General features: G+C 41.0%; 1 protein-coding gene across 4 annotated transcripts in view; it reads right to left on the bottom strand.

Moving 5' to 3' along the window:
• LOC101854312 (protein sidekick-2) overlaps positions 1 to 14983 on the bottom strand; it is a 71410-nt gene extending 56427 nt beyond the window's left edge. For 2 of the 4 annotated variants that reach the window (XM_035968355.1, XM_035968356.1), the window contains exons 1-5: positions 14431 to 14675; positions 6933 to 7103; positions 4879 to 5151; positions 3175 to 3477; positions 2567 to 2675 (exon numbers count right to left, since the gene is read on the bottom strand). In XM_035968355.1, the coding sequence (XP_035824248.1) occupies positions 2567 to 2675; positions 3175 to 3477; positions 4879 to 5151; positions 6933 to 7041 (794 nt within the window). In that variant the 5' untranslated portion in view covers positions 7042 to 7103; positions 14431 to 14675. The other 2 variants (XM_013079487.2, XM_013079489.2) reach the window with 2 other exon arrangements.
• Positions 14984 to 19874: the final 4891 nt, after the last annotated feature.

Raw genomic sequence — 19874 nt, 5'->3', positions numbered from 1 at the left:
AACGCACGAGACACACCAAACATTTTCAAAGGGTAGCAAATTTTGAATTTCGCTCGTGAGGCGGCCGAAGGCTACTCTTATCGATTTTAGACCACCAAGAGATCTTTAACGTGTGCAACTTGCAAACAGGATCTCCAAGATTTTTCGCCCTTGTCCGAGAAGGCTTGGTGCAGATCTTATCTACCATAAGATCAGGGGTGTGGCTGAAAGACAGCAGAAAGAAAGGGCCAAGGAGAAGCAGTAGAAAGGCTTCAGAAAGAGTCAGGAGCTCAAAGGAGGGGAGCAAAGGAGGTGAGGGGATGGGGGCAAAAAGTGTAGACGACAGAATATTGTCAGAGAGCAGGATAGGATGTGAAAGGAGAACATTTTTTAGAAGAAAAATTTCCTATCACTCTCTGGATTCAAACCAGGGACCTATTGAAAGAGAGGCGAACACCTTACCAAGAGCCCCCTACTTATGCCTTGCATGTCATTCTTGCAAGCCATGGCTACATGCCACATCACAGAGTTTTTTTGTTCCACACTAGACGCCATGTACAGGGGAAAAAGTGGGCTCTCATGGTCTAGGGGTTAAGGTGTTCGCCTCTCATTCAATAGGTCCCAGGTTCGAATCTGGATAGCGACAGAAAATGTTCTTTCACATTCTTTCCTGCTCTCTAACAATGTTCTGTCATCTGCTTTCGTCTCCACTTTCTGCCCCCTTCCCCCCTCACCTCCTTTGCACCCTCCTCTAAGCTCCTGACTCTTTCTGCAGCCTTTTTCAGTGCTTCCACCAGCTGAAGCTGAAAAGTAAGGAAAATTCTGCCTGGGGCCTGAGGGCCTCCCCCAGCAGAGTCCGGGGATAGTGTCCCATTGGGGGTCGAAGAAATTGAAATTTAGTGCTTTTAGAGGGTTGAAAATGGCATTTGGGAGCCTGTTTGAAGAAACTGCCTGCAAACCATAACATTTATTTTTTCACCAACAGTTTATCTTGTTTGATTTCTTCACCAAGTTCTACATAATATATTTCCATTGATGGCAATATTTAAAAGCAGGTTCCCCTTCCATTGCTACTATAATTCAATTAATTTGTCATTGCACCATTGATAGAAGGCAAAACTGGGAATAATGAATAGATATATACCTTCACAATACAGTTACCTGGCGTATACCCTAATTTTCCTTAAATTTCACGCCTGAATGTCGAATGTCACAACCTCGGAACACCACTTCGAATTATTCTTGACTTTAGTAGCTTTAGGCTGGTTTTAGAATAAATTTCTTTCATTGCGGCCCTTATCGCGTTCCCGTGCCGTAGAATCTCCGTATTGATCATTTCTCTAGATCTAGGCACATTTGTTAAAAAGTTTCTTTCTGACAGTAATTTTCTGTCTAAGATCCCATGTCAATTTACTTGATCAACTGATAGAATGGAGGAAACTGGCACAAAAAGTTCGCCAGAATTGGACAAATCCACAGGTAAAAATGTACTGCCGACAAGCCCGCAATGAATGCACTGGGCATAGCGGAATAACGGCCAATTGCAGGAAATGCGCAATCTGGCAGGTTTCTATAACATAACATTTATTTATTGCCGAGAGAATTACCTTAAATATCCGCAACTAATACTAATACTAGACGATACGAATCTTTTGCTACGGAATTTCGGTAGTCCTAAGCTGTCGCAGCTTTTTACGGAGGGAGTTGATAATGATGGAGGAACAAGTACGGTGGAAGCACTGCTTTTTACTGCTACTCCTTGGCTCCTTCTTACTGCTGTCTTTTAGCCACACCCCTGATCTTAAGGTAGGTAAGATCTACACCTAGCCTTCTTGGACAAGGGTGAAAAGGAAAATCTCAAAGGTCCTGTGTGCAAGTTGAGCACGTTAAAGACCCTTTGGCGGTCCCAAATTGATAAGAGTAGGCTTCGGCCGCCACCCACACAAAATTCAAAATTTCCTACTGACTGAAAATGTTTAATGTGTCCCATGCATTCATATGACCTTATGCAGCTGCAAGCGCTGTAAAACACTATTACGAGAAAAAAAAATATACAGGGGAAAAATACTCTTGTGAACAACCATCAACCAAATTTTTGTCATTAATTTAAAAGATGCTCCTTTGTCAATAGTCCCTACAAAAATTTCTCCAGGTCATTTTCTCAGCAGCCCACATCATTTCAATCTTACTCAATTTAAAACTGGGAGGCGCAGGCTTCACACACACACACACACACACACACACATACACAAACAAAATTTGTAAAGAGTTATCTTTTTCTAAGGACTGCTCATTTCATTACTCTGGCCCACAGTAACAGTGAAAGAATAGATACTGACGTTAATTAAAGATATATCATAATGTACTGAATGTACACATGATTTCCTCAGCTTGCTACAGTTTTTCATAATACAGCAAAATCCTGCGTACACATGCGTCAAACTAGACCACATGTATTTTGTTGGCAACGAGTTAATTTAAACAGTATTTTAACAGAATTCGCTTGATTTTTTTCTATTCAATAAATGTAATGACACAAAAATGTACAGGTCAAGTTTATCTATTGTTTCAGTGGAAATTAACTCACTTGGCATTGATGACACACTCCAATCTAACTGTCTCCCCAGCAACAGCAGTTGTGTCTTTAGGACTCACAACAAATTCAGGGGCAATAAATGTTGCTCCGTTCCCAGAAGCTGGAAATCACAAAACACACAATTTGTTTTAATATGCATCCCTATGCTAGCTAATGGTTATGAATTTAATTCAATGAGGACCCCCCCCCCCCCCCCCTCAAAAAAAAAGGAAAAAATAAAACATTTAATATTAGAGGGTGAAAGCCTCATTTTTCTACCATTTAGGAAGAGGAGGATAAGAGGACAGAGGAAAGAGAGAAGGAGGTGAACTGTTGTACCATATGAACAGATTTGTCTTCATTCTGTTAAACAACCATCAAAGCGTCTACACATTGTTACAGATGAGAAAAAGAAAAAAACAAATATCATTTTCACTTCTACTGAAGAAAAGTAAATAATTTTATGCTAATTCTGTTGTAATGATCAGGCTTAATGAAGTGATAATCGCTGTTGCCATGTAATAGAAAAGGTCTGGAATCTGGAGCATACATTTCTTGGAACTGATCTGTCTAACTATTGCCCTCTTGAATAGAGTTCAGAACTTAACACATCCCATTACCTGTGACTTTCAAAATGAAGGCTGGGCTAGTCATTTCCTTTATGGTGGCAAATGTGGCATGGTTGGCTGTTGCCGTGAATCTGCTGCCATTGAAGTTGGTCGGGACATCCAGCACTGCTAGGTCATAATCCAAGGTCTGGTAGAAAGTGAAACTGCCCTGAGTGACAGTCACATCATCGCGATCCCAGGCAACACTAAAAAATGTTCCTGGCAAATGAGATATTTTCTGCAAACGAAGAACTGTGAACTTCTTTTCTTCCACAATGACTGTCTGGCTTGATGTTTGTTCAAACTCACCCAGTTCTGAAGGAAAAAAATGTTAAAGGAGTCAAACAAGACACTATACACTTCAAAACCATGGAAACAACAAAATAAAATTTTGTCAGATAAACAAAAATCTGGGCCCTGTGTAACTAAAGAACAAAAACTTATGGCCTATATGCCACACTACCATCACAGAAAGAATCTTGAGCCAATATACTATAACAAGGCATAGAAACCAAAGCAACTCAAGCAGGAAGATTTTTTTTTTTTAAAATAATAGAAGGTTTTACGGCGATCGCAACTGCATAAGGTCATATGAGCACCAAGGGGTGGGTGTCAACAGAGAAGTCTTTACAGGGAATCAGACTTAGACTGCTCACCTCTCTAGCTTCAACAGCACAAGGTCTGCTTCGACTATCAAGGCACCCCAAAATAGCAGGTCACAAGAGAGTGACAAACATATAAAAGTAGAGGAAAATGACAATAGTAAGGATCAGGAAAGAAAAAGCAGCAGTTCCCTGTTGTAGACCAGGCATAGTTATATGAGCGTGACATGAGTCAGCCCATTTATAATTCTACTATGCTTGAACGAGAAATGTCCCCCCTTTGGGAATGGCCTAAAGACACTTCAGTCAGTGGCACTGCCCCAGGGGGTGCAGGAAGAATGGCAAGAGACAAGAGTGTTTCGTTGCAGAAAGTCCTGACAAGCAAAGTCAATCTACTAGAAAAGATAAGAAGAAGAAGACAAATCACACACCACTGCTGGTCGCCACCGTACAACACCCTGTTTTTGAGCTAGGGTAATCTAATTCAGGGACCATCCACCTTATTAAAGAATTGTGTTACAGACACATTATTTTCATTATTGTGAGCCTGAGCTCACAAACAAACTTAGGTGCTGGTAATATTGTAGTCAAGTGCAACACATTGTATTACATTTTAAAAGAAACCACACACTCTTCAGAAGCACATCGATACAAGTGCAGAGAAAAAAAATAAGACAGACAGTAACACAATAAGGGAAGACAGTAAGAAGAACCTACCAGTATTCCCCCCTACCAACCACAAGGTAGATTAAGATAAGGGACAATGAAGCAGGAAGTGAGGAGAGATGAGGAGAGGTGAAGAGAGATGAGCTGAGGCAGTGAGGAGAGGCGAGGTAGTGAGGAGAGCTGAAGAAAGGAGAGCTGAAGAGAGGAGAGGTGAAGTAGTGAAGAAAGGAGAGATCAGACCAGCTGAGATGAGGGCAGGAGATTTGGGACAAATTGAAGTGACATGAAATGAGGTGAAAGGAAGAGAAAGTAAAGTAGAAGTGGAAAGAAATAGGGCATGGTCTGGTGGGGACCCCAACCTCAAAAGCATGGTGTAAAAAAGGATCAAAATAAAATGAAGAAAACAAATATAAACTTAAATCAATACTGAGACAAAAGCTACATATACCTCTCACTTCCACGGAAAAGGGCAAGCTTCTCACAGATCCCAGAGCATTTGACACTGTGCACCTGTACACACCGGAGTCTGACACATTAGCTTTATTCACTGTGTACCCGCCACGGCCGGATGATGTGAAAACCACTGTTCCATCTTTCTCCCAAGTGTAGTTCAACGGCTGGCTTCCAGTGGCCGTGATAGTCAGGACAAACGGAAGTTTCTCCTCTTGAAATTTCCCAATGAGAAGTCTCAAGAATGAAATCTCAGATGATATTTCAGGTGCTTTTTGTTGGGAAGAGAAAAAAAGGAAAATAAGTGCACAAAGATCTAAAAGCCCCTCACATAATCGAACTTTCTAAGATGTCATTATGATAATGAGGCTCAGAAGCCAAGAACTTAGGTGTGTATCTCTCAAATCAAACTACAATCAAAATTGTCTAAGACGGCCACCCACTGTCAAGGAGAAAAGTGGCCATCTTAGGTCACGTGGACATTTTACAGTGTTGTTACACGCTTTAAAAAAACAAGAAGGGGTAAATAGAAAGCGGTCATTTACAACAGGTGAATGTCCTATACAGGTGGCCATTAGAGCAGGTTTGACTGTACCCAGTTGAATTCCTTATTCCTCCATCCAGTGTGGGATGGGATTACAAGGGTTTCTTACTACCTCTTTTTCACATCAAAGAGAACGAGGAGAAGAATGAGGAGGAGGAGGAGGAGGAGGAGAAAAAGAAAAAGAAAAAGAACCATGAATACTTCCTAGTTCAAATGCATAAAAAAGACCTCTTTTATTATACCTCACAATTTACAGTAGTCAAAAAATTTCCACAATAATGATTTTCTTCCAGCAACTAAGAAAACGTACCATGACATGAGGAAAATAATGCCATAAATCCGACAACAAATTTAATAAAAACTTCTATCATTTTCACGGAGAACATTTTGATAATTAAAAGAGGGCTCATTAAAAACAATGGGATCTCTAACATTGAGAAACAAAACTAACACACCCCAAACAGAATCGATGGCAACACCTACAATGATGATGATTAACTATTTAACCATGTCTGGACCATGGCAGCGTCCGGTAGTTGAGGTCCGTAACCATGGCTGGACAGTACCACCGTCCGATGCGAAGTTATTATTGTATTATGGTACAGGTCGAATATTTTAAAAATACGATAAGCCTTTTGTTTGACCCGGAAGTAAAAGATAAATGAATTATACGTCTGGGTAACATTTTATTGATCAGTTTGATGCGAAACAAGCATTTTTAAAAACGTGATATGTCGGGTCGCATTTCTACAAACCCGAGAGAATTACACGGAAACGTGATTCTAAATTGCATGGTTAAAGAGTTAAAAAAGAAACTCCACATATTGTTATAATCATGATGGACTGTGATCACTATGTGGTGGATGGCCCTGATTCCAAGCCACTGTGGGTCGATCTTGAACTCGGGCTACTTTGAGAGTTTTCAAGGCTCTCCCCACATTCGGCTCAGCCCTTTCAGGGACAAAAAATAAATTCGGAAGTCCTGCCTCCAAAATGACCTTCTAGTGTAAGAAAAAGGAGTTGAACCCTACCAAAAGAAATAAAAATGAAACTATCAGAACAGTCACCAGAATGTGTGAGTCATAAAAACGAACATACAGGAGATTTATCGCACTGAAATGCATTAACCTAATGTGAGTCCGTCAAAAAGGCCCATATGTTGGCAGTTCTTTTTCAAACTCAATTAAAGGTAGCAACATACTGGATTTTCAACTCTGAATCTCCTTTTTTATTATTTTTCAGACATTTTGAACGCTTTTAGGGAAGTTACATATTTTGTAAGACAGGGCACAATACTCAGTTTTTAGAGAAAAACAGCCTTAAAGTAAAATGGCTTTATTTTTCTTCAAAAAAGCATAAAAACATCCGTCTTCCTTAATAACCTAACTGCACCTGTATTATTTGAAATTTAATATTCTAAACATCAGTAAAAACAAAATTCAATAATGTACAGCAGAGCATTAAAGTTGTGTAGAACTGCATTACAAACACAAAAGTGATACACATACCTTGGCTTAATAAGGGCAGCCACTTTGTCATAAAAAGGGCTAGAAACAGGAAAATCTGAACACATGTCCACATCCTCCAAGGCTTGCATGCTGCCATATCTGTTCTCATTACATCATTTATTATTAACCATAACCGCTGTGCTTTACATCATGGGACCACTTTACTCACATCTGAAAAAAAAAGACAAAACAAAATAAATAGAAAATTCCCAGATTGTATTGCACAAGTGATATATCTGATCTTGGGAAGAACGCAATGCACAATTGCTGAATTTCAAGCAAATAGTGGAAAGGTACTCAGTCACAACTCTGAATTTAAAAATTGACAATAGACAGTAGACATTCTCATACAACAAGAGGTGTGATGATACAGTTTGTTCTTCAAAAAAACATTTCTAATGATGGGAGTCAACCAAAGTTCACAACAGCAACAAAAATTACCTTTTAAAGTTAGGAGACCTCAACTTCTGATGTTAAGATATTTTTTAGTAGAGGGTTTTACGGTACTCGCAACTGCATTAGGTCATATGAGCGCCAAGGGGTGGGAGTCAATAGAGACGTCTTTACAAGGAATCAGACTTACTCTGCGCACCTCTTCAGCTTCAACAGCACAAGGTCTGCTTCGACTATCAAGGCACCCCGGAAATAGCAATTCACAAGAGAGTGACAAACATACAAAGAAGTAGAGGAAAAATGACGATAGTAAGGATTTGGAAAGAAAAAGCAGCAGTTCCCTGTTGTACACAATTCTACTGTGCTTGAACGAGAAAATGTCCCCCCTTTGGGAGTGGCCTAAAAAGACACTTCAGTCAGTGGCACCGCCCCGGGGGTTAACCTTCTGAGGAAGTCATCATAAGACTAAGGTGTGTTGAAACTGTACACATTTCATTTTGTCGATCATAATAATTTAAAGACTTTTGTAGGTGTTCATAGGTTGATTGGGAATAGGATTACACCAATCGTTGCCTCAGCCGAACTATTTTGTCCAAAGTTCACTTTATAGTTAAGTGCTCTTTGCACAAAATGGTTCTGAGGCGATGCAACTAAGTCAAGGTTCATTATGATTGCTCTCTGCTAATCATCATCATCATTGTCAGCTGAAAACTTAAAAGTGCCAGTTGGAACATACAGTTTCAACAAAGTTGACAAATATGATGATGTATTATAATTCAAGCACTTATGATACAGAGTGGCCAGCTTGTAATAATTCTTTTCTCAACAGTAAGCTGTGCAGTCTCCGTAAAAGAGGTGTAGCAGAGTCTTGCGTACTCTTTTCTGTAAAACTAAACACACAGCATTATTTTGAACAGTTTGAAGTCTTTTCACTTTCTCCGGAGATATCACAAAGAGTTACATTAACCAAGTCTTGATAAAACTAAGCTCTGCATTAACCTGACCAGATAATTTACCTCAGCCAATACTGATAAACTTTAATCAAAATAGATGCCAAGATTTTTTTCCTTGAAAATACAATTTCCACATCACCACTTTTCATGTGATTGTTGTCAACCTCATTAACTAACAGACTTTAGCACTGTCTGCTAGAATGACCTGTTATATATCATCATTCAACATAATGTTTTAGTTCCACCAGTTTTTCACTGAACAATACAGTTTTCAACACGATGAACAATGTTCATGTGTATGCAAGTTGGTATAAAATAGACATTGTTGAACTATAAAAGTGGGTATCTTCAGCATAGAAATGATAGTTTAAAGTCAAGTACAAGCAAGGTACGTTATACTCCTTAAAGTTTGAAATCCTTATAACATAATCTGAGCTGAATTAAAAATTTTATAGAATATAGAAATCCTGACACAAAGGATGAAACTCACAATTTGGTAAAAATGAACTACTAAGACCAGCAACAAGGATAATTTTTTTCCTTTTTATAAATAGCCAATTAATATTAAAATATTAAATCTGAAAACCAGCCTATTAAATTACCCTAGCACACTGATAAATGTATACTTGATTTAGACAGGGCCAGTCAGATTTTCCTTTTGGTGGGGCAAAAGCTAACATTTTGGTACAATTTCACCAAATCCAACTAAATTTGATGGTGACCTAAAAAAATCAAACATTTGTTTTTCAAGGTCACGAGTTGGGCATCAAATTCGCCAGGGATGTGAGAACCACCAAGTGCAATCACAAGGCTTGAAGTCTATGCGGGTAAAAAGGTCAGGGTCAGACATCTTTTTGTTTCTGCATGGTATATAATTTAATTGTAATGGACCGCATTGATTTGAAAAGGCTAATAGAAAGCTATCAAAAAGTCCCATGTCTGTGGGATTAAAAAATCTATCAAAACAGTAACCGCAGCGCGGCAGCTGACACTTGAAGCTCTTCAGGCCCACAGAAATGCATACACGAGGGAATCAAAATAAACGGTCAGCAAGGATCTCAACACATCGGTAACAAAAATGTGTTCAACACATCCAAAATTTGGGTAAAAATAAGAGAGAGACATTTCTCAATTTCAGACAGAAGTCAAAGGAAGTAACTGATGGTATAACTGTTAGAACATAAACCGTATCATTTATTGATAGGAAAGGATAGATGGATGGATAGTGTGTGCACCTTGTTTGGTGCTGAAGCAAAAGAAAGGAAGAGAGATGTAATGCTGATGAGATTTAAGACTTTAAAATTCCATGACAACGAGCGTAGCCAACAGGCAACACTGGTCAGCAAACTAACCAACCCTTTAATGAAATCACTTCCCAATCCATACATTCATGTTACAACCACAAAACAATTCACACACCATAAAACCCACTGCACAGCAATGCAACTGTCTGTGTTTGATCACACCCCAGCAATACACTGTCTGTCATTGATCATACCAGGCAGCAATTATAATATCATATAACACTGTCTGTCTTTAAAAACACCCCCACGGTACCACCCAACCTAAACATTCAATTCCAAGTTCTAGATCTAGTACCTTGCATACACTAGGTAATGTGCGATCTGTGATGCATGCATCTCATTACCAGTAGCAGTATTCAGCATGTGTATCAAACGAGGCAGGGGCAAGCCTGATGGGTATAACATGGGTCTCAACTCAGAATTCTAAAAAAGGAGGAACTTTTCGGGTGATCGCCACAGAAGCCCATTTTTGCAAAACACCCATTATTATTATACTGTTGAACCCTACAATGCAGAAATAAAAACCAACTTATCAAAGCAAGGTTATTTCACACCAATTTGAGAGATAATTTCAAGTCACGTACCAAATATTTACAATCTTGATCACGTACAAAAAGTGGTGGCGCCTGGGGTCTTGTTCGACTTATTTATATTTTCCCTTCATCATATTCACATATAAACTATATAAAAAGGAATATTGTTTTGAGCCTAGAACCAGAATATCGACTGTCATGATTCATATCATATATATATATATGCCAATATAATAAACGTGAAAGACAAAAATTAATGCTCAAACTCAAAGTCAAAGTAGAGTAGAATAGCCCAAGTAGACCTATTCAGTGTGAGAGGTGTAAGAACTGTGGGAGAGCAAGAAGCAGTGATACTGAAAATCTGCGAATCTTGAACAGAAAGCTAAAATATAGAGATCTAATTTACTGTCACCAATCCAATGAAACGTGAACACTTAGGCCCGTAAATTCCATAACACGCTTACAAGTTATGACGGTTCCTGATTTCACACAAGGCCAGCACCAACGCACACTTTACTTTGCAGAGAGCTGTAGATCAGGTAGTAATCAAAATTCTAAACGTTAAACATTTGCTTTCAGTTTATAGTTTGTTTGTCCTCTGGTGTTGCGTCCAGCCATCCCCCTATCCCCGAGTGCGTCTTTAAAAAAAATCAATAATCTCCCCCCATTCCTGAGTCCTGTACTTCGAAGCGCTCAGAACGCGCGCAGGTTCAATGACCGGTCACAATGGCGAGCCCAACAAGACGCTTGCATTTATCAACTTTCTTTTTGGTCTTACCCCCACAAGTGACAGCATAGTGACAAATATTTATTTATTTTCATGGCAACACCACGTTTGCAATGCCGAAGCTGCATGTTACAATAAATGTTGCGTTATCAGACAATTACTGACAAACTTCTGGGTGGTAACGAAAGCGAAAGTAGATCTTGATTTTCCAGTCGAGCCTTGGTAACACAATTCCGCTTGCCGCCAAAACCGCCAGTTCGGGTGAAACGTACTCTCAGAGCCAAATTAATATCACAATCGCGACCGGCAGAAATGAACTTAAAGACGTTATGGATTTGGTTTTTCAAATATTCTAGATCTTTTATGTATTTTCCCGGGTCTCGTGGATTTTTTTTTTTTAATTCCTGGAGCCAGGCAGTCACCCTGCTACAAACAACTCTCTTTCTGATTGGCCCGCTGTCACGGTAGCGGAGTTTAGCGGAGGAAATGGCGGTAGCAGAAATCCGCTAAATAGCGGACTATTGAGACCCATGGTATAAATAACCCGATATACCCTCAATGACAATGATGATGGGTTTCTTTGGTTTCCATCAAACACGCCAGGAAATTTGAATCCAAGACAATATGAATTGAATATGAAGAAAAATTTCGTACTTTTCTCTAGATGAATTGTTTGACAAATAAATATAGGCTGTCATTATTTTCACTCGGGGTGAAAATAAAAATATAATATAATTCTCACCCGGGGTGAGAATTAATAATAGGGAGTGTATACAGACCCGGTAACCGGGAACAAAGTCACAAAGTATACAGACCCGGTAGGGGAACTCTTTTGTGATTTCGGAAAGTTTCAGTTCAGTGCCCTCTTGGCTCAGGGTAGACCTAGGTTACTATATAGGTTCTTCTAGATCTAAATGAAGATTGCAGATGTCTTTTCGATGAACAATCGTTTTTCCTCTGTTTTTGGAGTTGGAGGAATCACAATTTGAAGAAAAGAACAATGCATAATTTCAATCGAGCAGTGACCCTCTCTATTTCTCTGCTTCTCTCTCTCTCCTCTGTGTATCACTCGCCTTCTCTTTTTCTTTGTTTGTCTCTGTCTTTCTCTCTTCCCACCTATTTCCCACTCTATCTTTCTCTCGTTCCCTCCTGCCAACCGGGGCATGTCGTATACATTTTGCTAGTACCTCTCTCTCTCTCTCTCTCTCTTTCTCTCTCTCTCTCTCTCTCTCTCCCTCTCTCTCTCTCTCTCTCACACACACACACACACACACACACACAAACACACTACTACCGGGTCTGGGCGCTGAAACTTTCCGAAATCACAAAAGAGTTCCCCTACCGGGTCTGTATACTTCGTGACTTTGTTCCCGGTTACCGGGTCTGTATACACTTCGTTAATAATATCCATTTCATTTTCACCCGTGGTGAGATTAAATAATATAAGATTCTATATATATATTGTTATTCTCACCCCGGGTGAGAACAAAATTAATATTATCCTCATCCGGTCTGAGAATGCAATGTTGGATTTTTATTCTTTTCTGGGTGTTGAGAACGGGTAGGCCTACATGTAGGCTAATAGGATGATAGAGAAAATAATTTGTGTATTGTAAGAGTGACCATTCATGACCTGCCCAAGAGCGCTGGCCGATTTTTCTTGGCTCTCGCTGGGTTTGTTATTGTTTAATTTTTTTTTTTTTATTCTTGAGAGTATGCACGCATCTTCACCAAAACCCTAGACTAGGCTAGACAAGTATAAATTCTGAATTAAGAAAGGAATTAACCCTCATCCTGCGGGAGCCGGGTTTATGTAGCCCGATAAGCCTATTTCGGCACCTCGCCTGCGTTCTGGTCCCGAGTCAGTGTAGCCCCTGGCTCAGCGCACGCTCAGCGCACGCTCAGCGCATGCGCAGCGCGCATCATCTTACGTGTCATTCGGGTCCCGAGTCGGATCCCCATTCACGGAGGTCAAGTGTGTGTGCGTCAGTCTGCTTGAGTTTGTGTGCGTTTGTGGCCTTCTTCTAGAACCACCTGCGTTGGTTCGTAATCGAGGCATACGTCTCATTCAAAACATGCCAAGTTGATAGCTCTAGATGTTCGTCCAATGAAATTATAGAAGAAATTGACCCACTTAGACATGAGGAGCTCGAAAGGATAGTCAGGAAACAAGACTTCCATTTTTCTATACAAAATATTTCAAATGAGCTTGATTTTGTATGAAATGATACTACCTGATAAAAAATGAGCTTGTTTAATAGTTTTGAATACCCTTGTGCAGGTACAAAGAACAATTTGAGTGTAAAACATTCTGAAATTGACCTAAATTATCCCTTTTCGAACCTCAGGTCATTCATAACAACAAGGGCGTCCAGAAAGGTTATCGTAACTACTCGCAATGTCTTATCAGCTTGTGAGAGGGGGTTATTCATGTGTTTGTAACACTTTATAAATAGAATGCTATGAAGGATAGAGCGTTATTTTCATCATCAGTTAACACACTCCCGCGGTATTCATGGCGAAAACACACGTTTCCCGGCACGCGCGCTGTACACCAACAGTACACACTGAGTGACCCCGGCGGCCAGCCCAGCGAGTCCGACGTAATCGGTTGCTGATAAGATACGCATCTGGGCACAGACGCAGGATAAGAGTTAACTTGCCAGAGTAGTATGTTTAAAAAAATAATAGCCTTAACTGAAAGCTGTTTAATAAAATGAAATAATGTTAGTAATAGTTTGTCATTTGTTTACGGCACACATGAACAACACAATAAAATATTTATCCCTAACAGAACCCACGATTATTTTAGCCTTGACCCAAGGCTTATTCTTTTCTTCATTTTGATTGGTTAAACCATTCAAGAGTAAAATTTTCCAAATTACAGAACCATAGCAACAAAAGGTGACGCTATTATAGCTCAAAAGATAAGGTTTTCCCCCAAATCGACAATAGACCAGTCGCCTCCCGCATTCGAGAGCTAAATCTAGCCCGCCCGTTGGCGCTTTTAGACGCCTCGCGCGCTCAGAGGAGTGAGAGAGGGAGGCGAGTTTTGTCGCCTGGAGCGCTCAGTGAGTGACAGCAGGGGTCCTATGATGCTCGAAACGAAATAAAAAGGGTGGAAACTATAAAAAATCAGGAGACCTAGTCTAGTAGGCTGTCGTTATTCTCACCCGGGGTGAGCATAGTATCAATTTTATTCTGTGAGAATAATATCCAGTTTATACTCACCCCTGGTGAGAATAATACTCCGATATAAATAGATCTAGTCTAGATCTCTAGAGCTGAAGGCGAAGGTTCTTGTCCAAGCCCAGCGAAGAAAAGAATTTCATACAATACTGTATACAGTGAACAAATGTCCTGCAAAGTCGCATATGAGGAGGGACGGAGAGGGAGGGAGGGAGGGAGGGAGAGAGAGAAAGAGAGAGAGAGAGAGGGGGGGGTTCTAGATCTAGTACTTTTGTCTTGTGGCCTTCACTAATAATGGATCTACAATCTACTAATATTCTGCAAGAGGAGCAAACGATACAAATCATACTCAGAACACAATTAAAAATTATCATGTCAAAGGGTCGTCGTAGCACTTGCCGATGAACAACACAAAGGAGCCAAATGAAACAAATGACCATTCCAAGCGGCGACTAACTGATGTAGGAAGTGGATATGGTCGCCATTTTGGAAGCAAACACAGACACAGGTAAATCCGATACACAGAAAATTGAGACGTTCGCTATCGTCGCTATCGATTTGTTGTACAAGTCCAAAAGTTGTCCACTTCTGGTATTGATGGTCACGAAAGACCACATATAAGGAAACAATTTTAACTGACTTTTACGTACAGTTGTGCAGCATACCCTTTGGAGATTCTCTGTTCAAACTCGATAGCCTCCGAGTTTATTTTGAAAACAAGATAACGGTGTCGTTTCGGGTGCACGACGCTTGTATTCCGAGTCGAGTGGTTGACACAGGTGAGGAAGTAACTCGGCAAAACTCGGCTGTGCACGCCGCGACACTGCAGGTCACGTGATGGACTATCATTAATTTCATTGGTGACCGGTGAAATTAATGTCACATACGAGGAGACACCTTTGTTGTATTGAGGGCAGCGTGGGAAAATACCTTCCGAGTGACGTGTTTTCGGGGAAAGCCTCTTCCATCAGAAGGAGAGTTTATGTCAAGACATGTGTATTCCCCAGTGCATGTACAAGTTTTACTTTTTGATCTCTCACAGACAATTTTACTATGTATAATCAACTCAATCAACCTTTTGTTACTTTTGTTATATTATTATTACTGAACACACACACCCTTTCTGTGAGTCACCTGATCCCTCCCACATAGCATTATGATGATGTAATTTCGATTCATAATGACTCTAAATGTCGAAATACACACCGTTTGCGGTATTTTAGGAGGCGGGCTTCTTCAACCTTTCTTTTTACAGAGGCCTATATGTTGGATCTTTTGTGCCTATTTTATAAAGAGCTCCCTCATATTCGACAGAAAGATGGGGATATTCGATTTTATTTTTATTTTTATTTTTTTTGGGGGGGTAAAGGTCAAATGTGTTCCTCGTGCGGGAATCGAACTCACGTTCTTTGAGAGCAAGGCAATAATTGCGGAACGAGTCTGTAAAAGATGTATCTTAGGTGACACGTAACTATAAATCAGTCCATTACCTTTTCTTTATCGTATCACTTGTCCGAAGCCACATTGCAAGATCACGTGGACTATCAAAGACTGCCGTGCATGACAGAGCACAAGGAGGAGAAGCAGAGGAAGGCAGACCAATGCATCCACATATAAGAATAGTTCTCAAGTGAAATAGAAGAATTAAAGGTTAAGTTGACTATTGCGGCTCTATTTGTCTGTACCCGATGAGACCAATGCTGGCAGAGAAAAGTTTGTCACATTTTGAGCATTCAAAAGCTCCACTTAGATTCTACACATTGTGGATGTGCGCAGCTTGCAGGCTTCTCTTTTTGTTTCAAATCAGCATTACTTATTCGCAAAACCTTAGACTTGCTGCCCACTGTGACTGCTGCTCTCCAACTGGATCTGTCGAGGCTCTCCCACGTCGACAGATTTATGTTGAAGTCCTTCAAAGACATTATAGGGTGTCTTTGTAGCGCTTTTTTGCGCCAACTTTGTACCTCCCAGAGAATATAGTACTGCCTTGGTATGGTTATGTACCTTGCTTTAAAAAGAATTTAAGTAGCAGATGCTGCAGAGTGTAAAATGTTATTGGAGCAACTGAATTAACCCAAGATCGCTACGTATCTTTCCCCCTGCTGTTTACCTGCCTATAGACTGTACATTCTTCATTCTTCCGCATCAAGTCTTGATTGATCTCTTTTAATTTGTTTGTGCAGTTGGTGTGTGTGTAGGAGGTGGGGGTTGAACTTTAAATAGTTTAAAATTAATTGCCTATTACAAATGTCTTTTTTATGCTCTATGTACGTGCTTAACGTTTCAAACCTCAAGATTTTTAAACTTTGTTATTAATAAACTCAACACCTGTACTTATTCATGCCCCCACCCCCCCAATACACACACAAGCCTCGGAATAAGTGCAAGTGAATCTGTATGTTTGTGTTGTTGTTATGTATCTCTATTAGTGTTGCTCCGTCTAGATTTTTCCAGTACAGAGTTGTCTTGGCTACGCAAAGGAGAAAGGGGGGCTCTCGTGGTCTAGATGTTATGGTGTTCGCCTCTCATTCAATAGGTCCCAGGTTCGAAACCTGACAACGAAGGATAATTTTCTTCTCTAAGAATGTTCTCCTTTCACCTCTTTTCCTGCTCTTTAGTCATGTTCTGTCGTCTGCTTTCGTCTGCACTCTCTGCCCCCTCCCCCCTCCCCTTTGCCTCCCCCCTCTGGGCTCCTGGCTCTTTCTGCAGCCTTTCTGCTGCTACTCTTTGGCCCCTTTTTACTGCTGTCTTTCAGCCACACCCTTTATCTACGATCTGCTCGGGTTCCTATCCAACTAAAAATGTTTGTGTCCTGCGCGGTCATAATATGACCTTATGCAGTTGCAAGCGCCGTAAAATCGATTTTACGACCACCAAGTGATCTTTAACGTGCGCAACTTGCACGCGAGACTTCCAAGTTTTTTTAGCCTTTATCCAAGAAGACAAGGTGTTAGATCTTACCTTCCGGTACCATAAGATAAGGGGTGTGGTTGAAAGACAGCAGTAAAAGAAGGAGCCAAGGAGTAACAGTAGAAGGGAGCAGAACAGTCAGAAGTCCAGAGGAGGGGCAGGAAGAGGGGAGAAGGCAGAAACTGCAGACGAAAGCAGACAAAGGAACATGGTTTGAGAGCAGGAAAGGAGGTGAAGGGATAATTTTTTTTAGAGAAGAAAAATTTCCGTCGCTGTGAGGTTTCGAACCCGGGACATAATGAATGACAGGCGAACACAGCAAACTCTAGACCACTAGAGTCCCCTGTGCGTGTGTGTGTGTGTGTGTGTGTGAGAGTGTGTGTGTGTGTGTGTGTGTGTGTGTGTGTGTGTGTGTGTGTGTGTGTGTGTGTGTGATACATTGAATGTGTATGCATGTATGGATGTATTGATGGATGGGTGTGCGTGCGTGCGTGCGTGCGTGCGTGCGTGCGTGCGTGCGTATGTATGTATGTATGTATGTATGTATGTATGTATGTATGTATGTATGTATGTATACATGCATGTATGTATGTATGTATGTATGTATGTATGTATGTATGTATGTATGTATGTATGTATGTATGTATGTATGTATGTATGTATGTATGTATGTATGTATGTATGTATGTATGTATGTATGTATGTATGTATGTATGTATGTATGTATGTATGTGTCTGCCTGTCCGCGTGTCTGTCTGTCTGTGTGTCTGTCTGTCTGTCTTCCTGTCTGTGTGTGTATGTGTACATCCGGGTTTTTTTTGTTTCAGTAAGGGTTTTACGGTACTTGCAACACAAATAGGTCATGTAAGTGCCGAGAATTAGAGGTGTTTCTAGAGAGTAACATACAATATAATTATGAATATATGTACAGCATGTAGATCGAGAGATAGACACTAGATGCCAGAGAGCCAACGCAGTCAGCTACCAACTGGGCCCTCTCCTGAAACATCCCAATATCCCCATGAGCACCAAGGCGAAGCTCATCAACGCCATTTTCCTTCCAACGCTCACATATCAGTGCCAGACATGGACTCTAACAAAAGCCCTAGAGAGGAAACTGGTCACATGCGAGATGAAATGCTTAAGAAGAGCGGTCAACAAAACAAGAAGAGACCAAATTAAAAATGAAGTCATAAGGGACACCGTGGGAGCAACACCAGTCCTACCACACATTGAAAAACAAAAGGTCAAGTGGTTCGGACACCTCACGCGGATGCCCTCAAACCATCCAGCTCTGAGAGCATACAACATTAAATATTCTGGATGGAGAGCCAGAGGAAGACCAAGGCGACGATGGAGTGAATCTGTGGCAGACACCCTTAAAGATCATGGGATGTCCCTCCTACAGGCCACACGACTTGCTGCAGACAGACACCTGTGTCTCCCCGAGACACCCCAGGGGACAAGCGGAAGAAAAAAGTAAAAGTAAAAAGTAAGTACATCATGTAAAAAACATCCTTTTTAACGCAAGCACACGTGCATCATATTTGTATTTGGACAGACAGAGACGAGAGACAGCGAAAGGGGAGCGGGTTAGGGTGACGGGAGAAGTAAAAAATGAGACAGACATACATACAGACAGACAGAGAGAGAGAGAGAGAGAGAGAGAGAGAGAGAGAGAGAGAGAGAGAGAGAGATGAAACCTACCGTACTCCCGCTGTAATACCGGTACATGAAGTATTATAGTCCCTCGTAACCATGTACATTACTACATGTAGTGAGTGGAGCACCCGTGTGTGTCCCTGGGACCCAGGTTTACCCCCTCGGTGTCCACTAAGAGGAACTCTCCTACGTTTTGAGAGGGAAGAATGGTTGTGCTTTGTGTGCCGACTGCTATACAGTACACAGAGGTACATTCTATACACTTGAAGGTGTGATCCAAGGTGGCTGGCTGGGACCTGACCCTCCAAGGTTACACACAACTAATCTGTTCATTACCCTTTCTTTCATTATCGTATTACTCTGAGAGAACCTTAACATCGCCATTGAGACCAAAGCCAAGCTCATTAACTCTTTCTTAATCCCCTCCCCACCTTGACCTGCCAGTGCCAGACATGGACCCTGACCAAAAGCCTGGAACATAAGATAACCACCTGCGAGATTAGATGTTCAAGGAGAACCGTCAACAAAACCAGACGGGACATGGTCAGAAACAACAAGATCAGAGAAATAATGGGAACAACACCTGTCCTCCACTACATTCGAAGGCAAACAATCAGGTGGTTTGGGCATCTCACCACATTGCAAGTAAAGCCTACTACATTAAAAAAAAGTATCGGGTACATGGCAAGAGGAAGACCAAGAAAGACCAGGATCCAGGGTTTTAAGGATACCGTGAGAACATACAATATCCCACCCAGCCAGGCCATCAAACTTGCTAGAGACAGGAGCTCTTTCTCCCCTCGACGCCCTAGAGATACAAGAGGACGGATAAAGTAAATCAAAGTAAGTATCACTCGAGATTTTGCGGTAACAGATTATTATTATGGCTATACATGTACTGTAAAACTCTATTCTATGATATTACTTGGCTGAATGAGGGCGCGTTGCAATATCACGTTGACTATCAAAGACTGTTCTGCAGGGTAGAGCCTGCGGAGGCAGTAACTAATCAGGGGAAGGCAGAAGAAAACAATAAGGGATGTTAACACCTCAGAGTGGACTTGTCTGAAAATAAAACATGTATACTGATGCTATGAGCAAGTCCAACAAGGGAACGGGGTGGAATGATATGAGTGTCACGTCATCCGTGTCACCCCGACGTCTATGTCTTGAGCGTGTGCTTATGTGTGTGTGTTTGTGTGTGTGTGTGTGTGTGTGTATGTGTGTGTGTGTGTGTGTGTGTGTGTGTGTGTGTGTGTGTGTGTGTGTGT

Source organism: Aplysia californica, unplaced genomic scaffold, assembly GCF_000002075.1.
Source record: "Aplysia californica isolate F4 #8 unplaced genomic scaffold, AplCal3.0 scaffold00053, whole genome shotgun sequence".
In the NCBI taxonomy this organism is placed as follows: domain Eukaryota; kingdom Metazoa; phylum Mollusca; class Gastropoda; order Aplysiida; family Aplysiidae; genus Aplysia; species Aplysia californica.
This window is presented reverse-complemented; position numbering and strand designations above follow the sequence as displayed.